Here is a 20,088-nt window from a genome sequence, read left to right on the forward strand (position 1 = left end):
TTCACAATGAAGTTTCTTCTCTCTAACAGAAATACTATTTTATTCACTATCTATTTCCGGTCATTTTCATATTGCTGTTTATTGCTGTTTTCTGGATCACTCTAAAACCACCGTCATAATCCCTATAATTTTCTGATGGGCCCTTCATGTGAAACACCTACAGAAACTGCTGTGTTTTATTAACAGTTTAAAAGCAAAATAAAACAATAAGCGACATATAATAAATATTGAATAAAACAGTATTTCTGTTATGGAAGAAATTATGATCTAAAAACAGCACAAACAGCATGTTCAAGTTTAAAAGGAGTGTTTGTCTGATGCTGTCTTGCTGTGTATGTGTGTGTGTGTGTGTGTGTGTGTGTGTTGGCTCAGGGAATACAAAGATTGTGCAGTTCTGGCCCAGATGCTTCAGGAGAAGTTGGACGGTTACAAGGCTGATGACCCCACCATGGGAGAGGTAAGGAAGTAAAGCTGAATGACAGATGGGGAGAACCATCTCCATGTGTGCATTTATCAGCCTTCATAATGTCGCATATGTCAGACATCATCTGTCAGCACAATCTGGCATAACCACAAGGTTACATTAATCCAGTCCTGATGGAGAATATAAATCATTATGCAACAGCTCAATTATGTGGATTTTTATGTTTTGACTTCAACTGAAGGCTTTAATGCTCCTTTATTGGTTTAGAGACCCTCTTAAATGGACCAATAGTCATCAAGTTAAAACTAAGACAATTTTCATTGTTCATAATTACTGAAATTTTAGAGATGTTTTAACTAAGCAGCTTTAATGTTATATTTTTTAAAGTGGATATCAAAGTCTATGGTGAGCAAAATGATCAGACTTGGAATCTGAGCTTGAGTTGAGCGGATCCTGCATAATTATATTGGATGATGAGCTGCAAGTGAAGAGTATGACACATCTGTCAGTCCTCTACCGTGTATGTAGTATTTTGTCTCTGTTCTGATGCCTCCAGGGTCCAGACAAGAGTCGCACTCAGCTGCTCATTCTGGATCGTGGCTTTGATCCCGTGTCACCCATCCTGCATGAGCTGACGCTACAGGCCATGGCTTATGACCTGCTGGGCATCGAGAACGACGTTTACAGGTAAAGGCTCCACTAAGGGAGGTTTGACAGCTTCTGGGAGTCACTGAGCTCAGCGTGCACCTGTCATTTCAGCCCAGTCAGAACACGCTGTCCTTATGCATCCTTCACAAGTATGCCTATGAATTATTAAGTATTACTGGAATTAGTAATGCACCAAAAATTGTATATAACCTGCAGAATCATGAGCCAGTATTCTGCATATAACACATGCATTTGTGAGGGGTGGGATCACATTACCAGTATACTGATGTGAGTAAAGACAGAAGTAGTCTGAGTAAGGAAGCAGGTAGGGGTGGTGGATGGGTCATAAAACACAGGACTTTCTGCCAGGACTGTCCCAGAGGAGAACAGCGTTCAGAATTCTGTGAACTTTACTTGCTAAACCTAACCACATTAAGTTTAGGTTACGTGCATAATAGTCGTATCTAAATTCAGAGGCTGCAGCCTTCAAAAGCTGCATTTGAAGACTGCGTCCCAACGGCACAACAAAGGCTGGCCCATTTGGAAGGCTCCTTCAAATGCGGCCAAGAAATAAGGCCTTCTTTTCCTGAGGATAATATGGATGCTTCCTTCATGGCCCCTCTATCCCAAAATTCATTGCACACCAGTGATGATTGGTTATTGCAAAATATATGGCTTCCCTAAACACACTAACACTTTTCTAAGATCTAAAAATACACATCTTAAACAATTTAATTCAGTAATATAATAATTATGATAATAACACATCACATGTTGGTGTCACTGGTGGTAAAGCATCTCCTCAACTATGTATTGAAAATAAATACATTTATTTCTGGCTTCATTATTTAACTAAACTTGTAGTCTACTAACTTCCATTTTTAAGTACCACTGGTTGCTAGGTGACAGGAGCATCAGTGGATAGGGGCAGAAACAACTGATGATACAATCAGTAAATCCTCCATAGACCAGAGCATCCCATTTCAGAGACTGCTCAACTGGGCCATTATGGTCTTCAAAGGACGTGGCGGATGTAGACTCCCAAGGCTGCGTCCTTAGAAGGCTGCAGCTCCTGAAGTGAGACACAACTAATGGCATTTGTGGGCCACTAATAATTAGATATCATATGAACTGTAGTCTCGCTCAGCAGACCTTTCTCAAGAAAAGAAAGGTCTGACTGGGCCGACTCTCACTTTAAGATTGGAGAAAAAAATGCCCTGGCTGCTTGTATTTCTTTCAACCAATCACAGTTGTTCTGGGTGGTGCCACAGCAACAGTGCGCTTGCAAAAATGTTCCCGGGAGGAAACAGGTTTTGGTGTAACACGCCCACAAAAATATTGCCTACAGGACGCCAACCATGGCAGAAAAATGGCTACATCCCCGCAAGATCAAACACTGCAAAAGTTAGTAAAGGACGTGTTGAAAACAGTTGAAAACTGCTACACAACCGGAGGTGGTAGGGCGGGACTTCAGCGGCTCGTTCCGCCCAGTGAGAGGCTGATCTATGCAGCGAACTTCCGCCCAATCAGGGTATATGAACTGGCGTGTGCATATTAGTACAATATACAAAGCGTTGTGAGGAATGTAGAAATACATGAAATGGGCATGAAGTCCTAAGGTCCAGTGTAGGGGGATGTATTGACAGAAATGTAATATATTTGGTGTTGCCAGCAGACTAACATATTTTGTGCCAGCACCACATAATGGGTTGTTAAGAGGTTGTGTCCATTTCACATGTTCCTCTTAGACTGTGTTGGTCATTTCAATATCTGTGTTTTATTTTGCTGATTATTGTTACTGTCAGTTAGTTTGGGTTGTATATTTCTGTTTTGGCAGGATGGCCCAAATGTCTCAGCTTCGCTCTGCAACATTTCTTTCATTCTGAAAAATGCTTCAATAATAATTCAAACCAGTGTTTGCTAAAAAAGGTCAATATGGTAAAACAATGCCCTATATTGTACAAAGAAGAAACAGAAAAAAGAGAATAACTGCACTGAACAACATAAAGATGATCAAATTCTTCAGTGTCGATCTGCATATTTTTGTGTTTATTCTAACAAATACATACACATCCACAGTCTGTAAACCTCTGTCGTCCTCTCTGTCAGCTTTGAGACCAGTGGGATGGGAGAAACGAGAATGAAGGAGGTATTGCTGGATGAGGATGATGACCTGTGGCTGACTTTGAGACACAAACACATTGCAGAAGTGTCAACGTGAGTGGCTGTGACTTTCTACTCACACGTACACATGCACGGACGAAAAAACCCACACTTCTGTACCTCTACCACAAACCTGCAGCTCTGTCACAAATCTGTCTCAGAGCATTATTCCTCTCAGGAGTCAGCAGAGTCACAGAGAACCTTCTCAGTTTTCATTCATCTGTTCATTTTTCCTCATTTCTCTGCACAGGGCTGTGACTCGTTCTCTGAAAGAATTCTCTGCCAGCAAAAAGATGAACACTGGGGAGAAGGTAGAGGACACACTGTATCACTCTGCTCCTGTTTCAGGATCTCTTACTGTGTTCCTGCTCCTAAATGTCCTTCACACAGAGGTGGAAAAAGTACCAAAGCATCGTGCAGTACTTTATTGGCATTTCAAAGGGTGACTTCAACCTTCACCCTATTTCACCATGTTCTTGTGTCTAAGGTCTCTAGTTTCCTGGTGCAGCACAGGGTGGCGCAGGGTGGCGAACCCCGCGCAGAGCTAGTTTCGAGCAGGGCAACCCGAGGCACGCTCAGTTTGGTAGTTTGGCAGACCAAGGTGCGCTGAGATGGGTGTGGCGGTGCAGCAGGGCGAGGTGTCGACAGATCCAGCTTGGCGCAGTGACAGTTTTGTGCCAAAAGGCTTCGTTGAAGGTGTGCTAAAAGCTTGCCAGCTGAAACCAGGTCTACTGTCAGCGCAGGGGGAAGGCAACCGGTTTGGCTGACTGGCGGACAGTGCGCACACGTCACCAAAACCTCACAGGCAGGTTTCCAGAATGTCAGGCACATTAACAATGCAATAAATACCCAAAAAAACACTATTCAATGCAACTATCTGCAATCAGCACATAAATGTATCTCTATATATCGACTGTCCCATCACATCTGATGTCAGATCAAAGGGGATTGGCACCGCTTGGCACGTTTGGCACATTTGGCACGTGTAATGGAAACCCAACCGGATTTGATTAACAAAACTAATGAGTTTACATCCCTCTCAGCCAACCACAAACAGCCACAGCATAAGATAGGGAGTATATATTCAGCATCCGTCATCTTAGGAAAGTCAAAAGAAAAGAAACAGAGTGAGACTGCGAGAGAGAAAGAGAGAGCGCGCGCGCACGAGAGAAACGCAACATTGATTTACAATTGTGGTGACCTCCTCCCAGGCTACCTTTGCATCATCAGCCCGTGGAGTTTCTGCTTGCAGTTCCGTATATTTGGACACTGCGAGCTTGGACCTCCCGGACCAAAACATCAGTTTCCTCCTGGGAGAAGTTTGGCTGTCTGGCGCTGCTGCTCTCTTCTGCCATGGCGAATTGAGTAAACTCTCATTATGCCTTTGCACGGCGCATTTAAGGGCGAGGAGAGGAGCTCATTTGACTGGTGTGATGTGTGTAAAACCCACTCCACGCCTTCTCTCCTACCTCTTTCTGACTTGTGCAGGTAGGAGGGACAGAGGTGGGAAAGAGGTAGCCTGAGTGTCAGACTGAAGCTCCCAGAACCTTCAGTCTGACATTGCCTCCACTTCATGAAGGCGATTTACAAGGGGGAGGGAATTTGGTTTTTTCCCTAACCAATCAGTAGAGATCAACGACTCACCCAGAATCTGACGTCATTAGTATCCATGCCTCGGGGGTGCCGAAAACAAGCGAGCATTGCCCGTTTAAAATGTCTCCGTCATCGTGCACGCCCAGCTGCATCGCCGTTAAATCCAGTTTAGCAGCTTCCTTAATTTGGTCCTCCATTAACGCGAGTAGTGGCGAAATACCTCAATAGCATCGTCAATGTGGTCTGTAGGATCTGTAGCGGTTGCCGTGGTTGCTATCCTCACCAGTTACCCACTGGTGTACAGCTTGACATCAGTGTGGCGCTGATTGGCTAATCGCTAGACCCGCCCCCACCCCCAGCGTTCATTGGTCCGTCCATCGTTTGGACGAGATAAATCGCAAATTCATTGAAGTATGCCAGACCAGAGATGCAAGCCTACTCAGTTGAGTGGGCGGGGTCTATGGTCTGGAACCAGGCTAGGAAAGAGGAGTAGCTGCGCCAGGCGCACGGTGTGCCAAACTTGAAAAATCCGCCTGGCCACACCCAGTTGGCGAAGCGCAGGTGCGCTGCACCCCCGCCTCACCCGGTCTGCGAAACTAGCGTCAACGTTTTTTTTAATTGGTTTGATATTGAGAGTGCTTCAGCCGGCTGCTGTGAAACAGCCTGCAATTTCACATTTATAGGCATTTGTGACAATTTACATCCACTGAAAGTGCTTGTTTTGCCACTGACAGGCTCAGATTATTTTTGGAAGTGTCTGAAAACATTAAAGAAAGGATCCCTATAAAGACAGACCTGTTTGTTGAAGGGTAAGATCCTTTTTTTAACCAGAAATAGCTGAGAAATTTCTATCACTAAACTCACCAGGCTCCATTTAAAGAAACTGTAATTTTATCATGGTAAAACACACTTGTCAACGGACACAAAATAAAACTCACAAAAGCTGTCTCAGTTTGTCTTTCCACTATACCAACAATCACCATCTCTGGTTTGGTTCAAATAAACCTTTAATTCACCCAGTTAGATGTGAAAAAATGCAGGCTCTATACACACTTAAATTACTGTTAATTGATTCTGGTGGGTGGGCCAATAGCAATTTTGGCTGTTTTTGGTTACAGGGAATGCATCTTATTCTTCAACAAATACATCTGTCTCTGTAGGGATCCTTCCTGTAATGTTGTCGGACACTTAAAATAACTACTATCTGAGCTTGTTAGTGGCAAAGCACATCTAATGGACATACTGTAAATGGATGGTGCGCAGTTGCAGCCTGTTCCACTGCTTCCTGCTGCAACACTGGACCAGTCTCAAAAGCTGTTGTAACCAGTGGTCACTTAGACACAAAAAATGGGGAAATGGCATCAGGTTTGGAAAAATACCAAGTAAAATTGTGGGTGAAGATACCTAGTCAAGAAAAAGTAAAACATTTATTGTAAAACATTATAATTCATTAATTATTTATTTTATTATTTAAAGAGTAAATGCATTATGTACACCACCTCCACTGAATTTATTATATTAAGGTAAAGAGGCATAATAACTGTGTGATTCATCACTCAAAACACCACTGAAGTACATCACTCATCTGCGTGTTTCAGACCACCATGAAGGAACTATCTCAGATGCTGAAGAAGATGCCTCAGTATCAGAAGGAGCTCAGCAAGGTAGGAGCTTAACTGTTACTCTACATCTATACAGTTACAGCCTGTTACTGTGTGTAGTAGAGTGTTTTTAATCCAAAACATTGTAAGCATTTCTATAGGTACATTTGTGCACTCGTGTACATATGTGCATGCAACGTGTACATAGAGACACCTAGATAATGTACCTGTAAAACTGATCACTGAACAAAAGAATATGATGCTGTCTATTAAGTGATGATGAGCAGATGATAAATATTTGAGCAGAGGTTTAGATAAACATTTTTATATACAGGACCTGGAGGCTCTTAACTTTATTTAGCAGATTTCCTGAGGCGTTTGTAAGAACTCTGGAAGAACTTTTAGCATTGTTTGCAGCAGATTGCACTCTGTGTGTCACACTCACTAACAGCATCTCTGACTTATTCAGTATTCAACCCATCTCCACCTGGCTGAAGACTGTATGAACCGCTACCAGGGCACTGTGGACAAACTCTGTCGTGTAGAACAGGTAAATCACTCTGTTGTTAGACTGTGTAAAAACGTGGAAAGTGAGGGAAACTTACCTTAATGTGACATTAAACATAAGCAACTTAAAGCAACATTTATGTACAACTGATTGTGCTTATTAGCTGTCTTCCATTATTATCTTTTGGAGTGAACATTAGGTATAGAGAAACATACAAATACAATGCAGATAGAAGTGATTATTCCTCCATATTTTGGTATTTCCCCCTGTTGCCTCCCACTCAAGCCCCGTCCACTGCAGATGCAATAAAGTAAAAACAAATGAATGAATAAATTCAATTAAGTTTATGAATAATAATAATTAAAAGAAATGTTAATGACTGTAGTAAAAATAAAAGGCACGTGTGTGCCTAGGCATAGGCTGTTTGTACTGATATGATTTAAATTTTAGTGTTTTAGTGGAAATGCATGTGCAGCCAGGCTCTCCTTGAACACCGGAGCTAGATTACACAGAAACATTCGATCACATGTGCTGTTAAATTGGAATTTATGTGGAACTCATGTTAAACTCCGCCGTCTTCTGTTGCTTTACAGGATCTAGCGATGGGTGTAGATGCAGAGGGAGAGAAGATCAAGGATCCCATGAGGCTCATTGTACCCATTCTACTGGATGCCAACGTCAGTGTGTCCGACAAGATCCGCATTATCCTGCTCTACATCTTCCTGAAGAATGGTCAGATATCCACTGTCCTGTTCCTGATGTTTTCATTTCAACTCATTTAGAAGGAGGGGAATGACTGTGTGATGATGTTTAAAGCAGAAAGGCACACCCAGAGCCTTTTGTTGGAATCATGCATTCATATTTTGTTCTTTTGTTTCTTTGGTGCTAATCCATTCTCAGTTTTCCTTGTGTTTGCATGCATTTTACCACGTTTGTAAATGTGCATGTGTGTATGGACTGAAAATCTATGTTGCATGTGTCTGTATGTGTGTGTCAGGTGTGACTGAGGAGAACCTGTGTAAGCTCCTTCAGCATGCCAACATCCCACCAGAAGACAGTGACATCATTTCCAACATGGCCCACATGGGCATCCCCATTGTCTCAGAGGTGAGCTGTCCTGCCCCAGGACCTCAGTGTCTTATCATGAATCATGAGGGTTGAAGGTGAACCTGAAGGTGTCATGAAACACTGACTGTAATGCGTAGTATGAGACCCTACATGCAAGCATGATAATTACTGTTAATTCATTATCTCTATATCACAGAGGATTTTTAATTTGTCCATACTGTAAAAAATAGCGAAGGTATTATTCGGTATTTTTCTCACTGACGAAAAAATCCCATGAAAAAAACCCAAACCAACAATGTGTTAATCTGTCTCTTCAAACTTTCTGACTTCCCTACTCTGTGCAATTCAGGCTCAAGCCCATTGGTTTCTACTGAAGACATAAATCTTTTTAGGACAGCTCACAAGGCCACAGTAATTTCCTAAAACAGCTGGATTCTGTACTTTTTAAGGAAATGTTGCTCAAACAGGTGGAAATAACGCATTGTTTGGGACTGTTTTCAGCAGCAGATTAACCTAAAGTTGATGCTCTAGAAATTACAGTATTTGGGGCAGCAGAACAGTGTATGTGTAATTGAGTCAAAATAAACCAGAGTTTGTGTGTTTATGTTAATAAGAAACCCATCACCCAGTGCACCAGTGTAGGGCTGTAACCAAAGTCACTGGAATCTGATTTGGCTGTTCAGTATGATTATGCGACTATTTGTTCCTTTTTTTTTCATATATAGTTTGAAAGTTCAGACTGGGTGACATGTAATATAGTAAACAAGACAAGTCAGCACTCCGAGCTAACTACGCTAACTGCAGATTTGAAATGTGCAACAATGTTTTTTGCCTACACTTGATATCAAACAACACGCGACTGTATCGCATTAAGTTGCTGTAAGTTTTAAATTCACCACCTTTAAACAGAAGGCAGAAGATAACCTTATCTTGAATATGAGCCTAAATAACTCAAGACTGACATTTGGCACTTGGTTTTGAGAAAGACACTTAAACTGTCTCATTGGCTCGAGTTGTTGATGGGTGAATTGTGACAGCACATGAGTGATCAGCATTGTGTCTTCACAGGGCACTGCAAAGAAAACCAAGAAGCCCGATCGTAAGGAAAGAATCAGTGAGCAGACCTACCAGCTCTCCAGGTGGACTCCGCTCATAAAGGATCTTATAGAGGTACTTCTCATGTTACTACCACACATACATTATGCAATATGAGTACACACCTTATATCTGGGATTAGTGATACTGGACATTTTCTCTTTTTATTTATCCTTGATCCGTGTATTACATACAGTAGATATCAGTTGGTACACTCCACACAATTTGGAGGGGCAGGCAGGAGTATCACCACCAAAACTAAGCAATGTACTGCTGTGCACGGGGGCAGCAGCAAAACATATTTTAGCCACCTAAAAAAATTCTGCCTGAAAAAATAATATGAGTTTATGTTTACACAACATTGAAAATATTATCACAGCTTTACCTCGCTGTCAGACAGCTATTTCTGACAGGAACCGAAAGCTGTTATATCAGTCTCTTCAACGGCAGACTCCACTGAGAAAAACAGTACTATTACATTGCTGGACATAGGAACTGCTGGTCTACCACTGCCACGATCAGTTAGTTTGTTTGTGTTATTATGTGACTTTGATTTTTAAAAGGATTTGTTCAGATTCACCAGTCACAAAATAACACAAACTAAGTGATCAAGGCAGCGGTAGACCAGCAGCTCCCTGTGTTTGGAAAGCTGAAATTACTGGTTTTGGTAATGGAGTCTGGTGGCCTTGATGAGAGCATAGATGGGGAACTGCAGCCATTAATGGCTTCCCTGGCAGAATCTGCTGCCTGACAGAAAGGTTGAGTGGTGAAAATACTGTCAATATAGCATACGCTTAAACTGATATAGAATTCTTTTGGTGGTTCTTTTTGTAAGTGGCTTAAATACTTTTGGCTGTTGACCTGCATCCATAGCAGTACATTGCTGAGCTTCTGTGGTGTACTGTACGTATTAATCCGACTGTGGATAAGTACCTCATACAACCCCACTTCAAAAGATCGGAACTTTTCCTTCAAACCAAGTAATAAAATCTTCAATTAGGGATAAGGTAATGTGTCAAATAAGACAACCTGTTTTCTTGAAGGAAGCATAATCTCCTTGATATACCTTATTATGCTCTGCTTATTTATTTAAAGAAAAAAAAAATCACAAAATTTTTGTCAAGTCGGATATTGGTGGCAGTTTGACTTCACAAACTTCCCTAACATGAGGCTTGCCCCAGTTGGACTGCATTTATGTCCTCAGGAGAGGTGGGTTCTTTTTTTTTTTCTTTCAAAATTACCTGTGCTGGTCAGTGATGTTAATCCCATCCATAGTGTGTATGTGGATAATTTTCCAGCTCAACCTCAATAGTAATTATAGATGCTATTACCTACTGTTTTTGGCAAACTTGCTGGTCCTCTTGAAATTTAAATTGACAACATCCTTGTATTTTAGAGCAGATCGCTTAGGAAAAACAACAGTGAAAAAAAATGAAAGTCATAGGGAGAGCAGGGACTCATGGGTTGTTCTGATGTCAGCTACAGCTACTGGTGGTCCTGTGAAATGTCTGATACAGACCACGTGTTGTAATTTTCTGATGGTTGAATTACTGAGGAGTATAGTGAATATTTTATTCCCCATCTCCCCCTGTAATGTTAATCCTATCTGGAAGAGGCTTTAGATAGTATTTTGGGTGAGAACTTGATCATGGCTGTTTTTGGTGCAAACTGTAGTAACTTAAATGTGTTTCCACAGGACGCCATTGAGGACAAACTTGACCCTAAGCAGTACCCATACATTTCCCAGAGACAAGCATCTGCCAAAGCCAGCGCTCCGTCGAGGTGTGTTATCTTTTAATTCATTATGCCTACACGTCAGGTTACACCACACTCCAATACATGACTACATTAAGATTTACCGTAAGTATTGTTACTGTTTTGAATTGTAATATCTATTTTTTTTTTTTTGTCTTGCAACATTGACTTTGATTGAGGAGAAAAAAATCTTCTGGAAAAAATTAATGACCTTTCCAACCCATCTCACTCTGAAGTCATCGAAATCCTGCATCAGACACAGACGAAGAAAGCAGTCCTTTAACGTCAGCTTGATATGAGGCTGTTTTCCGGAATAGATTAACAGCACCCAGCTGTGTCAGGGGGAAATGCGGCAGGACAAGAACAAAAGTTACGGTGGCGAAAGTCAGAGTAGGGCCAGCGGGAGGGGTTGTAGATGGGTCCAACAACCACTGACTTTCACCTGGGAGGCTGGTGTTTGCTTCCCGTATGATTGTAAAGCCAAACCCTGTTCTTTTTTCCTAAACACAACCACGTTTTTTTGTTGCCTAAACCCAACCATGTGCGTGTGTGGGCAGAACATAACCATGTGCGTTTGTTGCTGAAGGAAAAAAAATGTCAATCAGCGGTGTTGTATTGGCATAGTGTGTTTATTTTGAAAGATACTGTATGCAAACTGTACATTTCCTGTGAAAATGTAAGTGTATTTTGAAAAAAGACAATGCATGTAACAGGCAGAACTTGACACTGCGTCCCAGAACGTCAGCAGCCAAAACACCCAGGGTACCTTGCACATTGTACCTAAACATGGAAAGTCCATGACCAAACGTGAACATGTGACAAGGTCAGAGTGAAAATGTGTTGACCTTTCAATGTTTTGCAGTAAATGTTTATTTATGTCCTTGTTTCACCTGTCCCAGTGCTCGCTATGGTAACTGGCACAAGAACAGGGGCCCAACTGAGATGAAGACGGGGCCCAGGATCATTGTCTTTATAATTGGAGGGTTGACGTACAGCGAGATGCGCTGCGTGTATGAAGTCACCCAGGCCAATGGCAAGTGGGAGGCCCTGATTGGTGAGTTCACTGGACACAAAGACCCCCAGCTTTACAGGAGAGCAGAACTAAATTAATATTTCATCATTTTCAGTAAAACAACACATACAGTGCATGGTGTTTGATCCAGAATGTTATTCCCTTTGAGGTGTCTTAACTTAATATTAACATTCAGACATTACATAATTAGATGGAATACAGTTCAAAAGCATCATTAGTATGAATCCTGAAGAAGGGTTTCAGCTAGTGAAGTATCAACATCTAGTTTTTATTTAAAGGCTAATCCTTTTTGTTTTTTTACATCAATATTTCTCTGTTATGAAGAATTCATTACATTCTTCTTATGGTAGGTTGATTGGCTTGACTTGGTAATCCTCCTGGATAAATCCCTCTGAGTCTTTGGATCTTGCTGATGTTCCTGTTTTGAAATTTTATATTTGTGTTCCCTGTGTAGCTGATTCAGCAGAGCTTGACTTCTGTGTAATGGCATTAGTCACATTCTCTGGGAAAGCGGATATGTTGTAATGACTCTCAGGGAATGGATGCAGTGTCAGGTACAGGAAAGAGGAAAGAACATGTGAATCTGCAAAATCATCACCAGTTCAGATTTCATTTGGCCTTTAGTCACATTGAGCCCTTAGTACAGTCTTATGTAGCAGTATTGAGCAACTTATAACTTTAAAGACCTCTTTGAATTCTCTTTGTTTGTGTCATGACCAGCCTAATGTGTATCTTACATAATAAACAAGGATTCAGGATTCGTTCCTAGCTGAGATTTCAGGTTTTTGTCCCTCGTAGGTTCCACCCACGTTCTCACACCCCCTAAGTACTTAAAGGAACTACAGCACCCAGACTTCCTGGACCCCAACGCCCCTCCAGAGGGCACAGAGGAGACGCCTGCAGAATGAACATACATTCCACAGATTTTGAAGTAAATACACAAGTCATGATGTGATTTGTGAATCCCTGTGTTCCCCCACGTCAGTCTACCCACCCAGTGTGTGTGCAGCATGTGTTGTGAAGGACTTTCACTGACATTCAAATGCTGCCTTGTTGTTAGTGAAGTAATTGGTCTTGGTCCTTGTGTTTCATATCTATATCATAAAGGAAAATGTCAGCATCAGTATCAGTTTATGTGTACGCTATGATGAGGAAGTGAAGCCGCTATCTCAAAGCCATCAGACTCCATTGATAAAAAAAAGTAATTTCACTTGGCAGAACACTGAGTTGCTGGTCTAGCGCTACCTTGATTGGTTAATGTGACGGGTAAAGCTGCAAAAATATGAAAAATATTGTATACACTTACACTGATGTTGACTTTTTAGGTGGCTAAATACATTTGCTGTGGTCCCGTGCGCAGCAGTGCATTGCTTATCTTCCATGCCAGTAGATTTGGTTAACCAAAGATAATAGTAAAGCAACAAAGTACATAAAATACACAAACATCAGATATGTCAGACCACAGTATATATCTTTAAACATTACAGTTGTGGCTGAAAATGATAACAGTAAAAAACATGTTTGGCTGTTTTACATATCTTCACCACTGATTATCAATTGCCAGTTGTCTACCTGGAAGTGATTGTTGTTGTAAGTGAAACGTCATGGTTATTTGCTCTATACTAGAGAGGAGTTTTCACATTCCTCTTCTGAAGGGAGCAATGTCTGTGCACTCCCCTGATATCTGAGTTTCAAATGTACAGCCAAACTAGATTAGGTGCATTGCCAATACAAATTGCCGTTTAATATGGGATATTAGACATCAATTGGCTGAAAAAGATTTCAACACAACACTGGCAAAGAAACCTGAGACCTCCAGCACAGAGCGGAGTCAGTAGAAAGTGCAGTTTTGTGGAAAACTCAAATTTGATCATAGACACGTGTGTATATTCGTGAATGCCAATCAATTGTAAATTGTAAACTGACGGCATGCTCCCATTAGTTAGCAAGTAGCATACATCTCTGCCCATGAATAGCCAGTGACCACCATAAAAGGAGGCGATGATTACTATGGATAGGTGCATCCTGTCGACCTGCAAACATGAGGTGAAAGCGGGAAAAGCTTCTCAGATGCTGAGACTGAAGTTATTTTAGATGAAGTAGGGTTGAGGAAAACATTTTATTTTCTTCTGTAAGTAGTGGTGTGACAGGGATAGGTTAATCAAAGGCCTGGAAGGAGGTGTCAGGTGCTGTTAACACTGTGTCCTCTGTTGAAAGAACCATCCAAGAAGTTAAACGAAAATGGTTAGATATAATACTGATAAAAAACGCACAAGCACACGCCCAAAAAACAAACAAACAGCTAAAGTAGGTTCTTCCCAGTCACAGCTGCAGGTGAACGCGTTGCTTGCATCAGCGGAGAGACCTCTCTGTCAGGGGAGACAGCGACATGCCTCCACTGGAGCAGTCAACAGTAAACTCAGAGGGTTCGATGATGTACATGTTATATTAGGTGTAAAATCTCCATACATTCTGACAGCCATCACTGATAGCTTAGTGTTAGGTCAGTAACGTGGATCTCACAGTCTTGCCACTCAAACAGAAGATAAATTTGTTTTGAGTTTTCTCTCCTGATTCAAGTGAGAACAAGATGCCAGAAATGTAGAAAACACATGTATTAAGTCGATTTAAATAACCCATTGACATTTTTAAGAAACCTAATCTGAAGCTTAAATCTGCTAATTGCCAACTAATTCATCTAAATGTGTTACATTTCTTTTTTTTGGTAATGTTTAACTTATGTGTTTCAAAGGCATTTGTGTGTTGTGGACACACCGGGCACAATACGATTTAAATTGAAATATCTAATAATGTAAAGCAATATTTATGTGCATTCCTTATTTACACAAGCACTACAAGCAATCAAAAACATATTGATGAATGTCGAAATACACGTAAATTTCCTTATGTGAACAGTTTACACACAAATTCGTTCTGCTCCATTTCATGAATGAGACCCAGTAACTGTATTCAGAGTACCATCAATTTACTGTAACTGTAATGCAATACAGGTACTTATATTTTGTATTTTAAATACCTAACACCATTACTTTTAGTCATAGTAAACATTTCATACTTCAGACACATTTGCATCTCATTTGTAATCAGTGTGGTGGCAGATATTTTCTGTCTGTACTTAATGAATGTACAGTGGGTATTAGTGGGAAGAATGTTCCATATGCAACAGAAACGTCTTATAGCAAAACGAGAAAAAGTCGTTTTGCTGTATCTACCTTAACAATTGAATTGCATTAAGTATTAATTTCACGTCAATAGGTATTTCTAAACATTCACAAGTAAACTGAATGCATCAGAGAGTTTAACACAAAAACAGTTATGGAATGAGACGCTTGAGGGTAAATGTGTGTTGGTCCAGAGAGCTCAACGTGTTGCAAATTAAGTTAAACTAATTGACAAAACACAAGCAAATTAAGAAAATATCTGCACCCAAGCTGACAATACATGTACAGCATTTAGACAAAAATGTTGCAAATAGATAAAACACAGCCAATTACGTTTCTCTTCATGTATCTTTCTGTCTATCCTGTGCTGTTGTCTTTACCTCACCTCCCTTTTTATTCCCTGTGGGGCCATCATTGTGATTTGTTTCCCTGCACTGCCACTGTTCTTTGTCTTCTTGTTTTATATCTAGTAGTGCAATTCACATTTCCAACCCAGTGTTTGTCTTCTTTGTACAGCAATGTGCTTATAGGAAGAAATGTGACTATAACTTTGTGTCTGAATGCCATGCCAGTTTAGGAAAATCTTGTGTGTGTGAAATGGTTACAGGTCCACTGAAATTAAATAAAACATAGTTGCGCTTTCTCCTCTCCATGTTGACAGTTGAAGAGCAATACCATAGAAATTGTTAAACTAGATGAGAACATGCGTAAGACCCTTCCACTTTTGCTCAATAAAAGAGGTAAAACCTGCGACTGTCGCATTTTCATCCTACACTGAAGGAATCCATAAAGTTTTGCTTCTGCGCCTTCCATTTTAAGAATTACACACTCAATACGGCACATATCCATCAAGTAGCAACAAAAACTACTTGTTTCTTTCATGAAGGCCTCCACCAAATTTAATTTTGTTTCTTAGTTTTATATATTTGGTCAAATCTGATAAAAAGGCAAAGAAAGTGGATCATATAACCTCCTTGGCATGGTAATAATTACATAGATCAATGGTAACCACTTTTATAGATGATAATAAATGTGTTGGTGGCTGGAGAGGTAGTGGGGATTGGATTGTAAGTGCAGATGCAAAGCCTGAGTGTGAGAGTAAATATGTGGCAAGCAGTCAGTTGTTAGACCTTTCATCAGCTTGCTTTGAACTGAGCACAGCTAATAATGTGGCCGGTGGACTCCACCAGCTATTCCAGCCTTCATTTAAACTGCACTGTCCTGAGTGATAGTATAGTTATCTTCCAGTCAGTTTCAAAGACCAAAAAAGAACCACCACAACAACACAAAAGAACTCTGAGAGCCAAAGGCTAAATTTTGCAAGTAATGGATCTGCTGTAGTTGCTCTGCTAAAGTAGTTTCAGGCTCATTGGTTGTAATGAAAAAAAAATTATATGGTCTTTAGATTTCTAAACTTCAAAACTGACATGAGCCATTTCCACAGTAGCATATTTATGTTTGGAACCATTTTAGACGAACAACCTGCTGTACTGAAAGGATCATTCCAGTTTATCAACTCTATTTCATTGTTTGATAATCATTCCTATTAGTTGTGATAACACTGTACACACCAAATTAATTGCTGAGATCAAGGGATACAGTGATATCAATGCAGCAAAATCCATTTAAGCAAGAAACTTGACAGGTTGTTAACAAGCCAGCTGTTTATCCGGATGATTCAACTAAAAGTAAGTGCACCTGAAATGTCACCAATAATCCTTCACTGCACAGGAAATCTGTGTGCACAAGTATGGTAAACATAATGTCAGAGTTGAAGCAGGAAGTCAATTTATAAACTGCGAGCCCCCAGAAAGCCCATGCTTATGCTACATGGGCGCCGTACACATGTAATGCTCACAAGCTTTTCAGTTTATTTGCCCGTTGAGCATCTTTCATTAGAATGAAAGGGGTGGCATTTTGCAATATGATATCTCGCTCTCTTAAAACATCCATGGTACAATTAAATGGATGATTAAAACTGACCATTTGGATTCTTTTGCCATTTAATCTGGGATAATGTCAAGACCTTTGAGTTATGTCATTATACTGAAAAGTGATCATGCATCGACTTGTGTCTTTCAGGATCAACTGAAATCTTCACCCCTTCTCGCCTTCTAAAAACCCTCAAAGACTTGGAGAAAGAAGATCAGCGTAGTTAAGAAGTTCCTGGAGTGCTCCCTCTTCAGCCCTCAGCAGTAACAACAAACTCTGACTTCTCCTCTCCTCCCCCTGGCATGAAACATCAAATATATGCTTGATGTTGTACGACTCAGTTGCTGTTAACTCATAAACCAAACTGTGTTTTACTTTTTTTTTGTGTGTGTATTGATGTTGATCAAAGTTTATTGGACGAGATTGGATTTGTGTTGAATGTTTACTGTATACTGTGGGCCATTTATTCCTTTGGAAAGGTAATGTTTGTAAATTAGTTTAGATGATTGGATGAAATTCAGGGATCATAGGCTATTATTGAAAACTGGTTATAGAGAGTATACTGGAACAACTACTCCACTTGATTTGCACTTACAACAGAGCAAAATGGTCCTTCTCATTGAAGACCCGTGGACTATCGGTGTACTCATTTTTTTATCCTGTCAATACATACATACAGACTTATATACTTCCTGCTTTGTATCCCTGCCAATACATAACCCTCTTTTTCTTTTATTTTTCGGTCAGTTTTTAATTAGTGCTTTCCTAACAGTAGCAACCATGCCATACTGTACAAATCATCAGTGATGTGTCTGGCCTTGGAAATGCCAATGCAAAGCCACTCTGATGGCATATTTAGCTGTAGATCAAGCATTTGAAAAGTAAAATATGCAGCATAGTTGAATTGTCTCTTGTGCATTGTCTCAGTACACAGCAGTGTTTATGGCAATGTTTTTCTCTCCTGTAGAGACTTCCCTTTTGGTTCCCTGTGGTTGACCATAATGTTGTCATTGGTTATTGTTGTGCAGTGATTGTCTGTAACTACTCCACTGTGTATAAAGAGAGATATCAGTATTATGACAAGTACGTGCTTGTATGTCCACATCCATGAATGACACTTGCTGCAGGATGTGTGTTAAGCTAATAAAGTGGCTTCCATTAAAGTCAGATTAAGAATCGTCATGTTTTTGTTACCTTAGAATGAGCTGTTTACATCTACATAGGGAGCAGGTCCTCATCGAGAGAGATTGCATGTTGCACTGCCATCTTTCTACAGTAGCCCAGAACAGACAACCAAACACTGGCTTTAGATACGGCTATTTGCATTTTTTGCTTTAGCCCCCATAGTTAGCAGCCCCTCTGTGATGAGAGTGTCAAAAAACACCATTTTTAAAAATGTGTAATGGCCTTATTTGGTGTTTTTACTGGTTTAAATCACTGTGTATGTTTGTTTTGGAGAGGAGGAGACCTCTGCAGATTATTTAGCTCTGGGGAAAAACTCCTGAATGCTGGATCTTAAATTATTAGAGAGAGAATATGAGCACAGATTAGCATGCTTAAGGTTAGCTACCCATCTCTGACATGCCAAACCGCATCAGAAAAACACATACTATTTGTAACGTGAAACTGCTTTATTGGACAACAGTCAAACTACAGTAGCATGCAAAAATCTGGCCACCCCTGGCCAAAATGTATTTTACTGTGAATAGTTAAATGACTGGAAGACCAAGTTAAATATAAAACATTCTTGTCAACATTTCAAGCAAGATTAGTGTATTATTTTGTTTTGTACAATTTTAGAGTGGAAAAAAGGAAAGGAGCACCATGCAAAAGTTTGGGCACCCCAAGACATTTGAGCTCTCAGACAACTTTTACCAGGGTCTCAGACCATCACTAGCTTGTTAGGGCTATGGCTTGTTCACAATCATCATTAGGAAAGACCAGGTGATGCAAATTTCCAAGCTTTATATATATTCTGACTCCTGAAACCTTGTCCCAACAATCAGCAGCCTTGGGCTCCTCTAAACAGCTGACGAGCACTATGGAAACTAAAATAACTGATGCCCACAAAGCAGGAGAAGGCTATAAGAAGATTGTTAAGTGTTTTAGATAGACCTCAAAAGAGCAGTGCATGCAAGACAGCCAAAGAATCTTATAGAGCTAGAAGCTTTTTGCAGGAAGAATGGGTGAAAATCCCCCAAACAAGAATTGAAAGACTCTTAGCTGGTTACAGACAGAAGAACAGATGATGATTGATTATGTTAATGTCGAAAGAGTCTATGAAACTTCTGAGTGTGATTTTAGATGACAAAATTTGCTGGAAACCTCAAATCAATTATGTTAGAACACAGCTGGCAAAGAGCATTGCAGTTCTGGGAGAAAAAAACAAAACAAATACTGGACCATAAATCACTGCACATTTAGCCTATTGCTTGTACTACCATATTTGACTTTCTGTGTAGAATTTTGGGGCAACACTTACATAAGCAACTTCCAACCATTACACATCGTTCAAAAGAGAGCAATCAGTACAGTACACAATGTAGGGTACAGGGAACACATGAACACACTGTTTTTAAAATAACACGCATTTAAGTTTTTAGATCTGGTCAAATTTAAAGCTGCAATATAATATAATGCCTTTTGGAAATCAGGTTATCGTTTGCTTGCTTAGTTATTCACAGTAAACCAAATTTTGACCAGGGGTGCCTAAACATTTGCATGACACTGTAAGCCACTTGACTCTTGTCCATCCTTTGTACCCTGATGAAAACCATATGCCAGGTACACACCATATGACATCAGCCTGATTATATAGCCTATAGCCTGGCGCAGCACCATACGGTGTCGGCTCCAATCGTGAATGACAGCAAGTGTTGTACGCGATAATCCATCACTGTCATAGCAGACGACAACCGACGCCAAGTCAGGGACGTCTCACAATGTTCCAACAGAAAGTCTATAGCATGTTTGATTTTTTTTTTTTTTTTTTTTTTTTGTCATTCACGACTGCTTTATGATGATTTATGATATTTCCTCCAGGGATGTTACCACACAGAGTAAAAAGGGAAAATGATGGTGTGAAA

At 40.4% G+C, this 20,088-nt stretch overlaps 1 protein-coding gene across 2 annotated transcripts in view; it reads left to right on the forward strand.

Moving 5' to 3' along the window:
• stxbp1b (syntaxin binding protein 1b) overlaps nt 1–18,119 on the forward strand; it is a 35,313-nt gene extending 17,194 nt beyond the window's left edge. Inside the window, exons 8-20 of one of the 2 annotated variants that reach the window (XM_049579889.1) lie at nt 373–457; nt 981–1,111; nt 3,182–3,289; nt 3,486–3,546; nt 6,427–6,492; nt 6,899–6,979; nt 7,531–7,669; nt 7,935–8,044; nt 9,074–9,175; nt 10,797–10,882; nt 11,755–11,909; nt 12,687–12,819; nt 17,153–18,119. In XM_049579889.1, the coding sequence (XP_049435846.1) occupies nt 373–457; nt 981–1,111; nt 3,182–3,289; nt 3,486–3,546; nt 6,427–6,492; nt 6,899–6,979; nt 7,531–7,669; nt 7,935–8,044; nt 9,074–9,175; nt 10,797–10,882; nt 11,755–11,909; nt 12,687–12,796 (1,234 nt within the window). In that variant the 3' untranslated portion in view covers nt 12,797–12,819; nt 17,153–18,119. The remainder of the gene's footprint in view (nt 1–372; nt 458–980; nt 1,112–3,181; nt 3,290–3,485; nt 3,547–6,426; nt 6,493–6,898; nt 6,980–7,530; nt 7,670–7,934; nt 8,045–9,073; nt 9,176–10,796; nt 10,883–11,754; nt 11,910–12,686; nt 12,820–17,152) is intronic. The other variant, XM_049579890.1, reaches the window with a different exon arrangement.
• Nucleotides 18,120–20,088: the final 1,969 nt, after the last annotated feature.

Source organism: Epinephelus fuscoguttatus, linkage group LG6 (assembly GCF_011397635.1).
Source record: "Epinephelus fuscoguttatus linkage group LG6, E.fuscoguttatus.final_Chr_v1".
NCBI classification, from domain to species: domain Eukaryota; kingdom Metazoa; phylum Chordata; class Actinopteri; order Perciformes; family Serranidae; genus Epinephelus; species Epinephelus fuscoguttatus.